This window comes from Chrysemys picta, chromosome 8 (assembly GCF_011386835.1).
Source record: "Chrysemys picta bellii isolate R12L10 chromosome 8, ASM1138683v2, whole genome shotgun sequence".
Taxonomy (NCBI): Eukaryota; Metazoa; Chordata; order Testudines; family Emydidae; genus Chrysemys; species Chrysemys picta.
This window is the reverse complement of record NC_088798.1, coordinates 37359494-37372424: the sequence shown is the minus strand read 5'-3', so window position 1 is coordinate 37372424 and position 12931 is coordinate 37359494. Positions and strand designations below refer to the sequence as shown.

At 41.4% G+C, this 12931-nt stretch overlaps 1 protein-coding gene across 4 annotated transcripts in view; it reads left to right on the top strand.

The window, feature by feature from the left end:
• PLPPR5 (phospholipid phosphatase related 5) overlaps nucleotides 1–12931 on the top strand; it is a 136351-nt gene that overhangs the window by 56598 nt on the left and 66822 nt on the right. For all 4 annotated transcript variants that reach the window (XM_065555609.1, XM_065555607.1, XM_065555605.1 and 1 more), the window contains exon 2: nucleotides 3097–3171. In XM_065555609.1, the coding sequence (XP_065411681.1) occupies nucleotides 3097–3171 (75 nt within the window). The remainder of the gene's footprint in view (nucleotides 1–3096; nucleotides 3172–12931) is intronic.

The following is a 12931-nucleotide window of genomic DNA, read 5'->3' as shown; positions in this document are numbered from 1 at the left end:
GCAATGTCAAAATTTCTAGTAAGCTCATGGAATGTATCAGGAACAACTTTTTGTTCCAGAAAGTGAAGAAGTAACCAGGGGGATACCCATTTTTTACTTGATTCTAACCAACTAAGAGGAATTATTAGTGAATCCAAAGGTGAAAGGCAATATGGGTGTGTAACAGGGTTGGGACTCACCACCGTGGCACCTCCTACTGGTTGTTCCAGGAATTAGCTCAGTCCAGTGGCGCGCCCCCTCCTAGTGATGTCCCGACCATCGTCTCACCCTCGGTTGGCGTGTCTGAGCCCACGTCGCTCACCAACTCGCGGCGTCCTCTTCGGGACCACTGTCCTCTGGCAGTGCCCCTCTATCTTTCCACACCCCCTTCCGGGGAGGGAAGGGGTCAATCAGCAGTCTCCTCGTCCAGCCACTGTCGTCAACCACACACCCCAAAGTCTAATCCCTCCCGTCAGGGATCTGGCGTGGTCTGTACTGGCCGCTCCCTACGGCCAATGGCTAGATGTACTGCAAGGGGGTAGGGGGGAACCCAGGCCCACCCTCTACTCTGGGTCCCAACCCAGGGACCCTCTGGTGGCAGCCTCACTGTCCTCCTACTGTCCCCTCATCTGTCCACTTCCCTGGGCCGCTTCCCCTACGGCCCCTTGCACCCGCTAGGCCCTTCCACTCAGGGCCTGCAGCCTGGCAGGCCTCAGGCTAGAGCTCCCCTCTGCTCCCTGAGCCTGGCCAGCACTGCGCTGTCCACAGTGCTAGTCTCCCAGCTTGGCAATAGACCTTCCCCTCTCAAAGGCCTGGGACACACTGACTGCTCTCTCCCTGAGCAGCCTTTTATAGGGCTGAGCCTGGCCCTGATTGGCTGTCTCCAACCTGGGCCCTGATTGGCTCCCAGTAAGCCCTTCTCTGATTGGCTACCCTCTCTGCGCAGGCCCACTGGTCTGCTGCAGCCTAAATTCTCTAGGAGTGGGGCAGCTGCCCCACTACACGGTGACAGTGATCACGAAATGATAGATTTCATGACTCTCAGGAAAGGAAGGCATGAGAGCAACAGAATAAGGATAATGGATTTCAGAAAAATAACACATTAACGAACTCAGAGAACTGCTAGGTAAGGTCCCATGGGAAGAAAATCTAAAGGAAAAAGAAGTTCAGGAGAGCCTGCAGTTCCTCAAGGAAACAATATTAAAGACACCACTGCAACCTCTTCCAATGCAAAGCAAAGATAAGAAGAATAGTAAGAGGCCAATAGGGCTCAATCAGGAGCTCTTTAATGACCTGAAAATCAAAAAGGGATCGTACAAAAAGTGGAAATATGGTTAGATTGATAAGGAGGAGTACAAAAGAATATCACAAGTATGTAAGGACAAAATCAGAAAAGCTTAGGCACAAAATGAGTTACAACTTTCAAGGAACATAAAAGGCAATAAGAGGCCCTTTAAATACACTTGGAGCAAGAAAAAGATGAAGTGACAAGGAAGGCAAGCCAAAATAAGGAAAGGACAGGTTAAAAACTATTTAGATAAGTTAGAGATATTCAAGTTGACAGGTCCTGATGAGGTTCATCCTAGTGTACTTAAGAAACTAGCTGAAGCAATCTCGGAGAGGTTAGGAATTACCTTGAGTACAGGAAAGGTCCCATAAGACTAGAGAAGGGCAAAATATAGTACCTATCTTTAAAAAGAGGAAAAAGGAGGATAGGGAATTATAGACCAATCCGTGTAACTTCAATACCGGAAAGATACTGGAGCAAATGATTAAACAATCCATTTATAAGCATCTGGAAGCTAATAGGGTTATAAGAAATAGTCAGCATGGATTTGTCAAGAACAAATCATGCTAAACCAACTTAATTTCCTTCTTTGATAAGGTTATTGACCTAGTGGATGGGGGAAAGCAGATGTGATATAACTTGATTTTACTGAGGCTTTTGACACAGTTCCACATGCCATTCTCATAAGCAAACCAGGGAAATATGATCTAGATGAAATTACTATAAAATGGGTGCACAACTGGTTGAAAGAATGTCCTCAAAGAGTAATCAGTGGTTTGCTGTCACATTGGGAGGGTGTATCTACTGGGGCTCCATAGGGGGCATCCTGGGTCCAGTACTATTCAATATTTTCATTAATGATTTGGATAATGGAGTAGAGTGTATGCTGATAAAATTTGCATGTGATACCAAACTGGGAAGTGTTGAAAGCTCTTTGGAAGACAGGTTTAAAATTTAAAATAACCTTGACAAACGGGAGATTTGGTCTGAGTTGAGCAAGATGAAATTCAATAAAAACAAGTGCAAAGGAAGGAAGGAAAAATCAAATGCACTACAACAAAATGGGGAATAACTGTCTAGGTGATCGTACTACTGAAAAGGATCTGGAGGTTATAGTAGACCACAAACTGAATATGAGTCATCAACGTGATGCAGCTGCAAAAAAAGGCTAATATGATTCTATCGTGTATAAACGGTATTGTATACAAGACACAGGAGGTAATTGTCCCTCCGTACTTGGCACTGGTGAGGCCCCAGCTAGAGTACTGTGTCCAATTCTGGGCACCACAATTTAGAAAAGATGTGGACAAATTGGAAGGAGTCCAGGGGAGAGCAACAAAAATGATAAAAGGTTTAGAAAACCTGACCTCTGAGGAAAGGTTAAAAAACCGGGCTTGTGTAGTCTTGAAAAAAGAAGACTGATGTGGGCAGGGGACCTGATAACAGTCTTCCAATATGTTAAGACCTCTTATAAAGAGGACCATGATCAGTTGTTCTCCATGTCCACTGAAGGTAGGACAAGAAGTAATGGGATTAATCTGCACCCAGGGAGATTTTGATTAGATATTAGGAAAATCTTTCTAACTCTAAGGATAGCTAAACTCTGGAATAGGCTTCCAAGGGAGGTCATGGAGTTCCTACCTTTGGAAGCTTTTAAAAACAAGTTGGACAAACAGCTGTCAGGGATGGTCTAGGTTTACTTGGTCCTGCCACAGCACAGAGGGCTGGACTTGATGATTCTCGAGGTCCTGTCCAGCTCTACATTTCTATGATTGTATGATTCTATAATTCTTTATTAATGTACGCAATGTTGTTTATTTCCTTCACAGGGGAACATGATTTCAGACAGCAGGCATCAGGCTTGGAGAAGCTACACAGTTTTACCATGCTTCATATTAGTTGAGGTAAGAAAACACTTGAGATAAATTTGAAAAGTTACCAGGGATATTTTTCAAAGAAAGAGCTCTCACCAGAGGAACATACTTATATTTATCAAAGTACTCTGACATTTTGGTACACAATTTGGTACTCTGACATTATTGAATGTCATCTATTAGCTGACAATCACTTTTCCCTGTTATAAGATTTAGGTCCCATTGCTGCAATTTTTTTGTTTCATTTTTAGCCTGAAAGGGAAACAACAGGGTCCTGCATACTCACACTTTCCATTTTAAGTGGATCACATCCTGGAGACTAAAGTACCTCTCAATAAGACCAGCACAGACACTGGTGGTGGAAGCTTTCCCTCATTGGCCTGCTAATATAATAATTCTCAGTACTGTACTTCTATAGTTCTTTTCATCCATTGATCTCAGAGCACTTTACAAAGGATGGTAAATATCATCCTCCCCATTTTAAAGATGCGAGGTTAAGTGACTTGTTCAAAGTCATACAGTGGGTCAGTGGCAGAGATGGGAATTAGGGCCATCACAGAATAAATTCATAATGAATAATTTGACAAGCTCTAAAGTTGGCTGGGCTGCCCCTATTTTCAGACTATTTTGAGGGTGCATGATATATTTATAATAGTCATGTCAACATTTAAGGCACTTCATATGTTTTACTCTGATGCTCAGAGACTCTCTTCACAGCAAAACAGGCAATGCTGGAGCACCAGATTACTACAAAGTAATGCCCCATCTGTATTGTAACATGGCTTGGTCTCACCTCTGTGAAATAACCCAAGTTATATTATTTATAACATGGAAATCAAGAAAATTGCTATTTAGAAGAGCCCAAAGTCTTTATGTGCCAAATTACCTGCAAGTATAAATGGGTAAAGCTATTTTGAGGTAACTTGAGCTATGCCCATTTACACAAGCAGAGAATTTGCTCCCGTATTTTTTATTGAGGTCTTTCTAAGCCCATACCATAGCTAACTCTCCTTAACAAGGACAGGGCAAGAAAATGTGGTTTTACTTTTTCCTCTTCTGTTTCCCTATATAAAAATCAGGTTGTCCTATTGAAATTCCAGATTTCGCTCTATGCCTCCATCAACAGCAATCAGGGCTGCTCATTCCTGGTGTAGTTCCATGCCTGTAGAGAGCAATGATCTGGCATACTTTGAATAGCACATGTTGTCTCTGCTCATGCATCCTGCAATTCCATCTCTGTGTTATTAGCTGGAGATGGCTTCTAGTTTGGGTGTCCCTCAAAGTTTGCTGATATAAGCATCACCATCAGCCAAGCATTTCAATAGGAAAAAATCTTCAACTGCTCTGATGCTATAATGTCTGTGAGAGCTACGATTGAGTAAAATAGTAAACAGTGGCATAAAAACATATAGACAAAATTCTGCCCTGATTAACATACATATTTCATTGATATATATATATATATATATATATATATATAGTTATATATATATATAGTTATATATATAGTTATAGTTAGTTATATCCATATATACATTGTTACAGCCAAGAGAGGTTCAGTGGTTAGAGTGCTTGCTTGGGATTTAGCCAGCTTGGGTTCAGTTCCCTGTTCCATTACAAACTTCCCGTATGACCTTGGACAAGTCACCTAGTTTCTCTGTGCACCCATCTGCAAAATGGGGATAATAGTACCTCCCTACCACACAGTGGTGTTGTGAGGATAAATGCATTGATGATTGCAAGGTGCTCTGATACTGTAGTGATAGGCCCATAGATAGATAGAGGGTAACATCATCTGTTGGAGGGAGACAGTAGCAATATGCAAAACAAAGAAGTCTTTCTGATTTGAAGGTTGTAACTTAAACAACCTTCCCTGTACAAGTTTCTAATCTCCTCTTTTCTTCTCCCGTCTACATTACTTTTCTCTTTTATCAGCACATTTTAAAAGTTACTTCTGTTTGTATGGTAAATGATTTCATTGTCTTGTATTATTTCTGTCACATAATTTCAATGAGTTTTGTAACTTGGCAATTTACATTCACTTCTTTCAGGTAATGTTTATGCTCTGCAGTGACATACATCACTGCAGATCCATTGGCTTTCCTTGGTTGTGTTATGTTGCACTGAGACATCATCAAGCTGCATGGCTTCCAGACTGTCAAGTCTCAAAGTGTTTAGAGATCCAAAAACTCTGTTTGTGTCCTGATGTTATCTGTACAGTTTGCAACATAGAATCTACTACATAGAGTCAGCATAGTCCCGCAGCTAGGGCTGTAGACAAAGGGTCAGGAGACCTAGGTCTTATTCCAGAATCTCTATGTGGGAATTTGGGGGAAAATCACCTAACCTTTCCATACCTCTGTCACCTCATATATAAAATGTGGCTGATGCGGATGACCTGTTTTTGCTAAAGGCTTTGAGATGCATGGGTAAAAATCACTATTATATAATATCTATACTCTACATATAAATACTATGTTATTATTATTACTATTCATTATCAAAGGCCAATGCCTGTGTTGAACAGCTGTAACTTTTTTTAAGCAACAGATAGGAAAAATATGTAATCTTTGAGCTCCTAGTGTAGAGCGGAGTGAGCTGATGAAAAGATTTGCCTTCAACATTCATTCTAAAAACACTGTTTCACTTGTCTCATTTTTCCAGAAGAGGAAATGGTATTCAATCACAGCCACAGAAGACATGATAGGGCATAAATGATATATTTACTTAGATTGCAGAGGGGTTTAGGAAAAGGCTAGTGCAGAGGTGGGCAAACTACGGCCCACGGGCCACATCTGGCCCACAGGACCCTCCTGCCTGGCCCCCGAGCTCCTGGCACAGGAGGCTAGCTCCCAGCCCCTCCCCTGATGTTCCCCCTCCCCTGCAGCCTCAGCTCACCCCGCCGCCGGCGCAATGCTCTGGGCAGCAGGGCTGCGAGCTCCTGGGGCAGCGCAGCTGCAGAGCCGGGGCCTGACCCGGTGCTCTGTGCTGCGCGGTGTGTGGCTGTCTCCAGCCGGGTGGCCGCCAGCCATCAGTGCTCCAGGCAGCACAGTAAGGGGGCAGGGAGCGGGGGTGGGGGGGAGAGGGTTGGATAGAGGGCAGGGGAATTCAGGGTGGTGGTCAGGGGGTAGGGGTGTGGATAGGGGTTGGGGTGGTCAGAAGGCAGGGAGCAGGGGGGTTGAATGGGGGCAGGGGTCTCGGGGGGGGCAGACAGGAATGAAGGGAGTGGTTGGATGGGGTGGTGGAGGGCAGTCAGGGGCAGGGGATCCGGGGAGGGGGACAGGGACCGTGTGTGTGCGTATGGGGTAGGGGTCCGGGGGGGAGGCGTAAGGGGGCGAGAAGTTGGGGGGGGGGGGGAAGATGTGGGGGGTGGACCATGCCTGGCTGTTTGGGGAGGCACAGCCTCCCCTAACCGGCCTTCCATACAATTTCCGAAAGCCAATGCAGCCCTCAGGCCAAAAAGTTTGCCTGCCCCTGGATACAGATCAATCAGCCAAACCCCCTATGTGAAGGGGGAGGGCACAGCCATCCTGGGGGCTGCTGCAGCACTAAGGCTTCTGTTGTGTCCACGAAATAGCCCCTTGTTCCCACAAACTCTGGAGTCCTAACCCCTGTGCAAAGCTCATTGGTCTGGGCTGTGTATTAGGGGGAAGTTTTGTCACCAAGAGCACATACTAATAACTAAATGACTTGCCTGCAGCTTCATCTAGTTTTATTTCAGCAGTTTATTCTGCAACAAACCCAATCAGTGTGTAAATCCGTCAGAAAATCTCCTTCCCTGAAAGGTGATAAACCAGTAATTTCTTAGCTGCTAGAATACATCTGGAGACAAATACACATCACCTTATGTGATGGGTTATGTGTTTTTTAGTGCCCCTCCGGGGCTGGGGGGAACCTCATGCCGTGCCACACTCCACCCCAGGAATTTCGTAGGAGCAAATCCTACTGACTTAGTTAGCGGCTGGGGTTTGCAGGGTTAATTCCCAGCCATAGTACACAGGTAGCTCAGATAGTCACTCCCAGTTTGTTTTCAAGTAGATGCAGCTGAGCCTGTTTAAGTCCAGCTGAGCTTATATAAGGATCTACTTCCTAAAGCCAGAGAAGAAAAGATGTGGGATTGGTCAGAAGTTAGATCAGGGAGCTCTGGAGATAAATAATCACTACTGTATGTTTCTATTTTTAAGTTTACTCCAGGTAAAGCTGCATGGAAGGAAGGGAGATAGCACTCTTGTCACCATTTCACTAACCTATGACATTTTCATAGGAAGTAGCTAGGATCAGGAGGAAAAGAAAGGCAGGTGTTTATACTGGTTTAAATTTAGAGCATACAAAAGAGAGTTGCTGGGGGTGCTACAAAGTGGAATAAGAGCGCTCTCTTTCTGAGAGTCAGCTCCCAGGCCAAACTTTCTGCTAGTGTAATACTCTGCTCCGTCTTGCTAGTATTTTCATATACCTGGTTATTTATAAACTGGGGTGGGGGGGGGGGAATCAAAAGTAGCCTTAAAGTACTCTGAAAAGGGACACTAAAAATGCTTAGCGAAGTTCTGTGTTTTCAGAGCCCCAATCATGTCTCGACCAAACTTTGTTGAATTTTTTATTTGTAAACAATGAGGGGTTTTTTTGTTTGTTTTTTTTAAATGCTAGTCTGTAAACTACCTCTGATCTGGAAGACAAGCTGGGTTCTACTCTATACTTCTAGAACAAAAGATGTTAATGCAATGCAAAGTTGAGAATTCACTCAGTCATGCAATTCCGGAAGTTAAGGTTTCTCCTGCAGTGCTGACTCAATCATTTTATACATCATAGGGATATTGATGTCTTAATAGCTAGGCAATAATATATTAAAGTTTACATTTCACAAGAAAAACACAAAAAGGAAATTTTAAATATGTGCATTAAGGCTCTGCTGAAGTTGTGACAAAATGTAACTTAAGGACCTTCCTTTGCCTGATTATCCTCCAGTCAAACTGGTGCAAATCAGGTAGTGCAGGTCCACAGCTAACAAACCAGTGCAAGTCAGAGGAGGATAAAGTCTCTGACTTTAAGGTGCTTGATTTCTCAGTGTTAAGGTTATACTGATGTTAGGTTATGCAGTATAATTTTCTTGTGGCCTTTTGCGTTCATTTTTTCTTAGGGAAAAATGAAAAACTTCCCAAACGGCATGTCTTCTGGAGCTCACAGGCTCTTCTGGCTTTGCTGATAAAGTTCAAAAATACTTTGACCCAGAACTGTTGGGCTTGTAGAATATACACACTCCACCAGCTTTACAAATAGAGCTCAAAAGTTCCCTGAATGGCCCTATAGCTGCAGTATTTTGATGGCTTAGATGCTCTGCAGAATCAGGCCTGCAGAGTTGATGGAGCTCTTACCCTATTTGACTTTTGGGAGAGAAAAAATGCATCTTTAATTGAGCCACTTGTAACTGAAGCCTGCTTATCTGTCATTGTCAATGGAGTCTGCTTTAACTCAGTTGCCATTTAATGAAGTACACATCCTTACAACATATATCCTTAAATTAACTGTCCATATCTGAGATATCCTTAAATATCCCTCCTTAATTGAGATGTCCTTAAATAGGTGCTTGTAGCACAGCTGTCCAAAGGGCCTTCTGGAAACATTCTTCTATCTAGTCCAAAGCACTTGCATAAAATTACTTGATTTAAAGCCCTAATACTCACTGTCACAGGCTTGGGGCTTACATGTTCATGCCATTAAAAATACTGAACTGGTACTGCTAAACAAGCCAAATGTGAAGCTTCTAGCTTTCATCTGTTTTTGAGAAATGTCAGTGCAAAATATCTGACTGAATTCTATAGGAAAACTATTTTTTCACCCCCATACTCATATACCTTTAAAAGCTGCTAAACTTATTTTTCTCTAATTTATATAATATAGGCTAGAATTTGGCCTTAACTTTGACAGTCACTGCTTGCAAATACTGTAATATATGTGTCAGAATACTGATTTTTGGTATTATTATTATTTGTAAGTCAGATGGTAGATCTACATTCTGCAACTTCCTATCTAAATTTTATTAAAATCTTGCTTCTGTGCACTTGGGACATAGGTTTCTCAGAATAGAGCCCTACACTCTATTTCATCATGCTGAAGGAATTACTCTTTTTTCAGTTTTGATCTTGTGGATACTTTTTGTGTAGCCCAAGAGTAATGGTTTAGGGTTTTTTTATGTTCCTCAAGACATCTTGACATGATATATATGTGCTTTGGTTCTGCACTCTGCAGAGCTCTTTATGCAATCGTTTTCCATTGAATCTTAAGTTTTCTCATAGATGAGCGCCAAAATGACTTGAATAATTTACAGCTGACTCAACAGTATGAAGTCAATCTTATTCTTCACTTTACCCTTTGGGCTTTTCAGTATTTATTTTCTGTCTAGGAAAGGTATTTAAAATTTACTGTTCAAAAAATTGTCGCATCCTACAAGTCTCTCTTCCCTTTTTCCCCTGCTACCAGTACCTATTAATTGTTTCATAAATATGACCAGTGGGGAATTTTACGTAAGATACAGTAATGAGTCCCTACACAGCAAGTGAGCAGCGGCTGTACTAATTTCAGTGACATTGGTAAATAAACAAGGAAGTGAACAGAAAAGCCTATTAGTATGAAGCTCTGTTATAAATACCCATCGCTGCCATGCATTCGTTGCCTTTAAACAGCTTACATCATTGCTGAACAACAGGACCAGACAAAAAAATGATTATTTTATCCAATTGAAAATACAAGGAAATATAAGAATTTAGGGACAATCCTACTTATTAACTCTCTCTCTCTCTCTCTCTCTCTCTCTTGATTTTTAGCTGGGTAGGGCCTTTATTTCACATGAACAGTGACACCTCCAGTGCCCCTTATCGCCATGCTTGATCACTGGTTCAGTTCTGACTCAGGGGAAGCATACCGCCTATTGAATCTCCAGTAGCACTTCCTGTAGCATATGAGTTTTTCGTAAACATCTTGCATCCAAATACTAACTCGACCCAACCATATTTGGCTTATGAGTTCTGATGGGATCACAGCCCAGAAGGCAGAAGAAAGATGCAGAGGACGGGATCTTATGACACATGAAGAAATGATGAACAACTCAGGTGGATCACATGACTGATCTAATTGCAAAACTGTGCACCAAAGGAGTTTTATCACTGGGCCTTCAAAATCTTATTTGGATCTGGTATGTGGAACATTTAATAAGTAGCACTCAGAGACAAATACATTCCTAGGAATTGAATATTGCTCCTACATGGCAACCATTCCTTCTTTCTTGAGAAGAAAGCAATAGCGATAGCTTGTTTTATTTTAACCCAAGTCTGTTGTACAACAGTGCCATATGCTGAAGCTGCAGTAATCACCTAGATTGCTTTGTGGACTACATTATTTAAACTTATTGCTGGATAGACTTATTTGTTAAAAAGGAGAAAAAAAGTCAAATGATTCACTACTAATTTCAATAATTTATTTTGGTACAGTTGTATTTAAAAAGTTATGTAAGCCAATCAGTCTTCTGTTAGTCATTGATAGATAGGAACAATACATTATTAGAAAACAAAGCCATATCTAACTGTGTTTGATTTCAATTTTAGAAGTAGCAACAAATTATTTTTGGCAATGAACTGAAAAATTAAGCTTCCAAGTAATCTAATATGGAGATAAATATCAAAGAAGAAGATTTCAGCACTAATAATTCACTGAGAGCAATGCAACTATAACAGGGAAAGAACTGATGCTGATGAAGGATGGTAATTGTGCTAATCCCATTTTTTTTATGTCTTCTCCTGACAAGAAAAGCACTGGAAGATTGCCACTTGTTTGAAAATGGAAAAGACCAACAAAGCAAAATCATTCAATGAATGCTCTTTATTTTTAGAGCAATTGTCCAAAGCAATTCTCCAGTTTGGCTTTTATAAGCTAATCTAACCCTAGTAAGCAATAATTGGTTTAAAAAATTAAAGATTTTCTGAACAGTAGAGAACCAGCTGTGAATAACTGATGCATGGGAGACTCACATAAGGGGTAGTCATCTCTCAAATATGGTCAGGAGTGAGCTAACTGCCATTCAGTGTTTCTCCTGAACTACTGATGTATTTCCAAGAGGAAAACAATTGAAGTAGTTAATGCCAATGGAACCTCCCTCCCAATGCCTTTTTCCAAGGGAATTGGGCACAACAAAAGGAGGCACCAATGACATCATCACTCCCTCAGGAGCTATACTGCCAGGGGAAGCAGAATTCCAGGGGTCAACACCTCCTTAACGCCCCTGAGTTCTAGTTTTCCAGGTTTTGACCCTCCCTAGCCCCTCCTACCACTATGACTCTCCAAACATTATGCATTGAGAGGAGCTTAGTGAAGAAACTTCATGATGAGGTGTACCTGAGTAGTAGTTTACCTTACTTGATAGTTCTCCCAGGGAGGGGGAATCTGAGCCCCTTACCACACTGATATGAAAAGAACTCTAACTTTCTTCTCTCTGTGAGCCATGCACTCCTGATGTAACTTCTTGATGGAAGGTTTTGTCTTTGTAGCAGTACACATGGCTTATGAATCTGATTACTTTGTATTTCTTTAAAACAACCATGTTGCTGATATTTCTCCTGGACACACAGAAACCGCGTGACAGGTTTAGCTGAAAGCACCTATTCAAGACATTATATAAATTTGGCATTAAGTAGAAACTACTGACAGTGGATTTAAATTGCTGTATAGAAACAATGATGAACATTTCTCATTCTAAGCCTCTCTCTACCTTTAAGGTATCTGTCAAGAATTCCCTGGTGTCCCCGTTATCATTACTGTTGTCTCTGGAACTGCTAGCTGCAAAGTCAAGAGAGCAAAATTAAGTATGGGGTGCATGAACACAATGAGATCTTATGCACAGATATATGCATCTATTACAGACCCACAGCTAATACACTATACCTGATTTTCTTAAGCTTATTACTGAGTTTGGCTTCACTGTAAATCTATATGCAAGGTCAGTTGGGACAAATCTGAGATCATGCCCATTCCTCCTGGCTGTCACTCTTTGCTAACTGGAATTTTAAATGTTGCTGGATAGAAATTCACCACTCAGCAGATCATATTAGTAAGGCAAAACATCCATAAACAGGGATCAGTTACTTGCAAGTTGGAAGCACATTGTAGGAGAGTCTTGTGGTGTCATCCCAGTCAGTTCATGGCTTCCCCAAATTTTTGTTACACTGGCTATAGATAACTTTTTGTTATCTTTTCTTATACACATGTATTAGTCTTTAATTTCCTTATTAATTCTCCTTTCCTGTCAGTACAGATTTTCTGCTAATTCAGACCAGTCTTTTCTAGCCTTCTGATTAGTTTATCTTCTGTTCTTCTTGCAAACAAGATTATTTTGAATTTTCTTACATATGCACAATTCTGCTTATGCTAAGTTGTTGAACCATTAGATCAGAGCATGCTCTGTCGGGCCTGAATGTGCCTTATTCCCAACAAATGTGTTCCTAATGAAATTAAATAACTGGACATTAGGATGTCTAACAAGCTATATAATTTGATTAAATCCAATTTTGGTTCCTCTCCTAGATACTATAAAGACAGTCCTCAGCATGCTGTAAACCAACAATGACTTTATGGAACAAGGCTAACACCAGGAAAATATATGGCCTCACTAGACACTTATATCTTTTTAGCAAACTGCCCATTACATTTTCCAAAGGTTATTTCATGAAGGCTGAATAAGGAGGACATGGTTCTGTAGTCTTTATGTATGATATTCAGGCCTCCCATTTATTTTAATGTGTAAGTA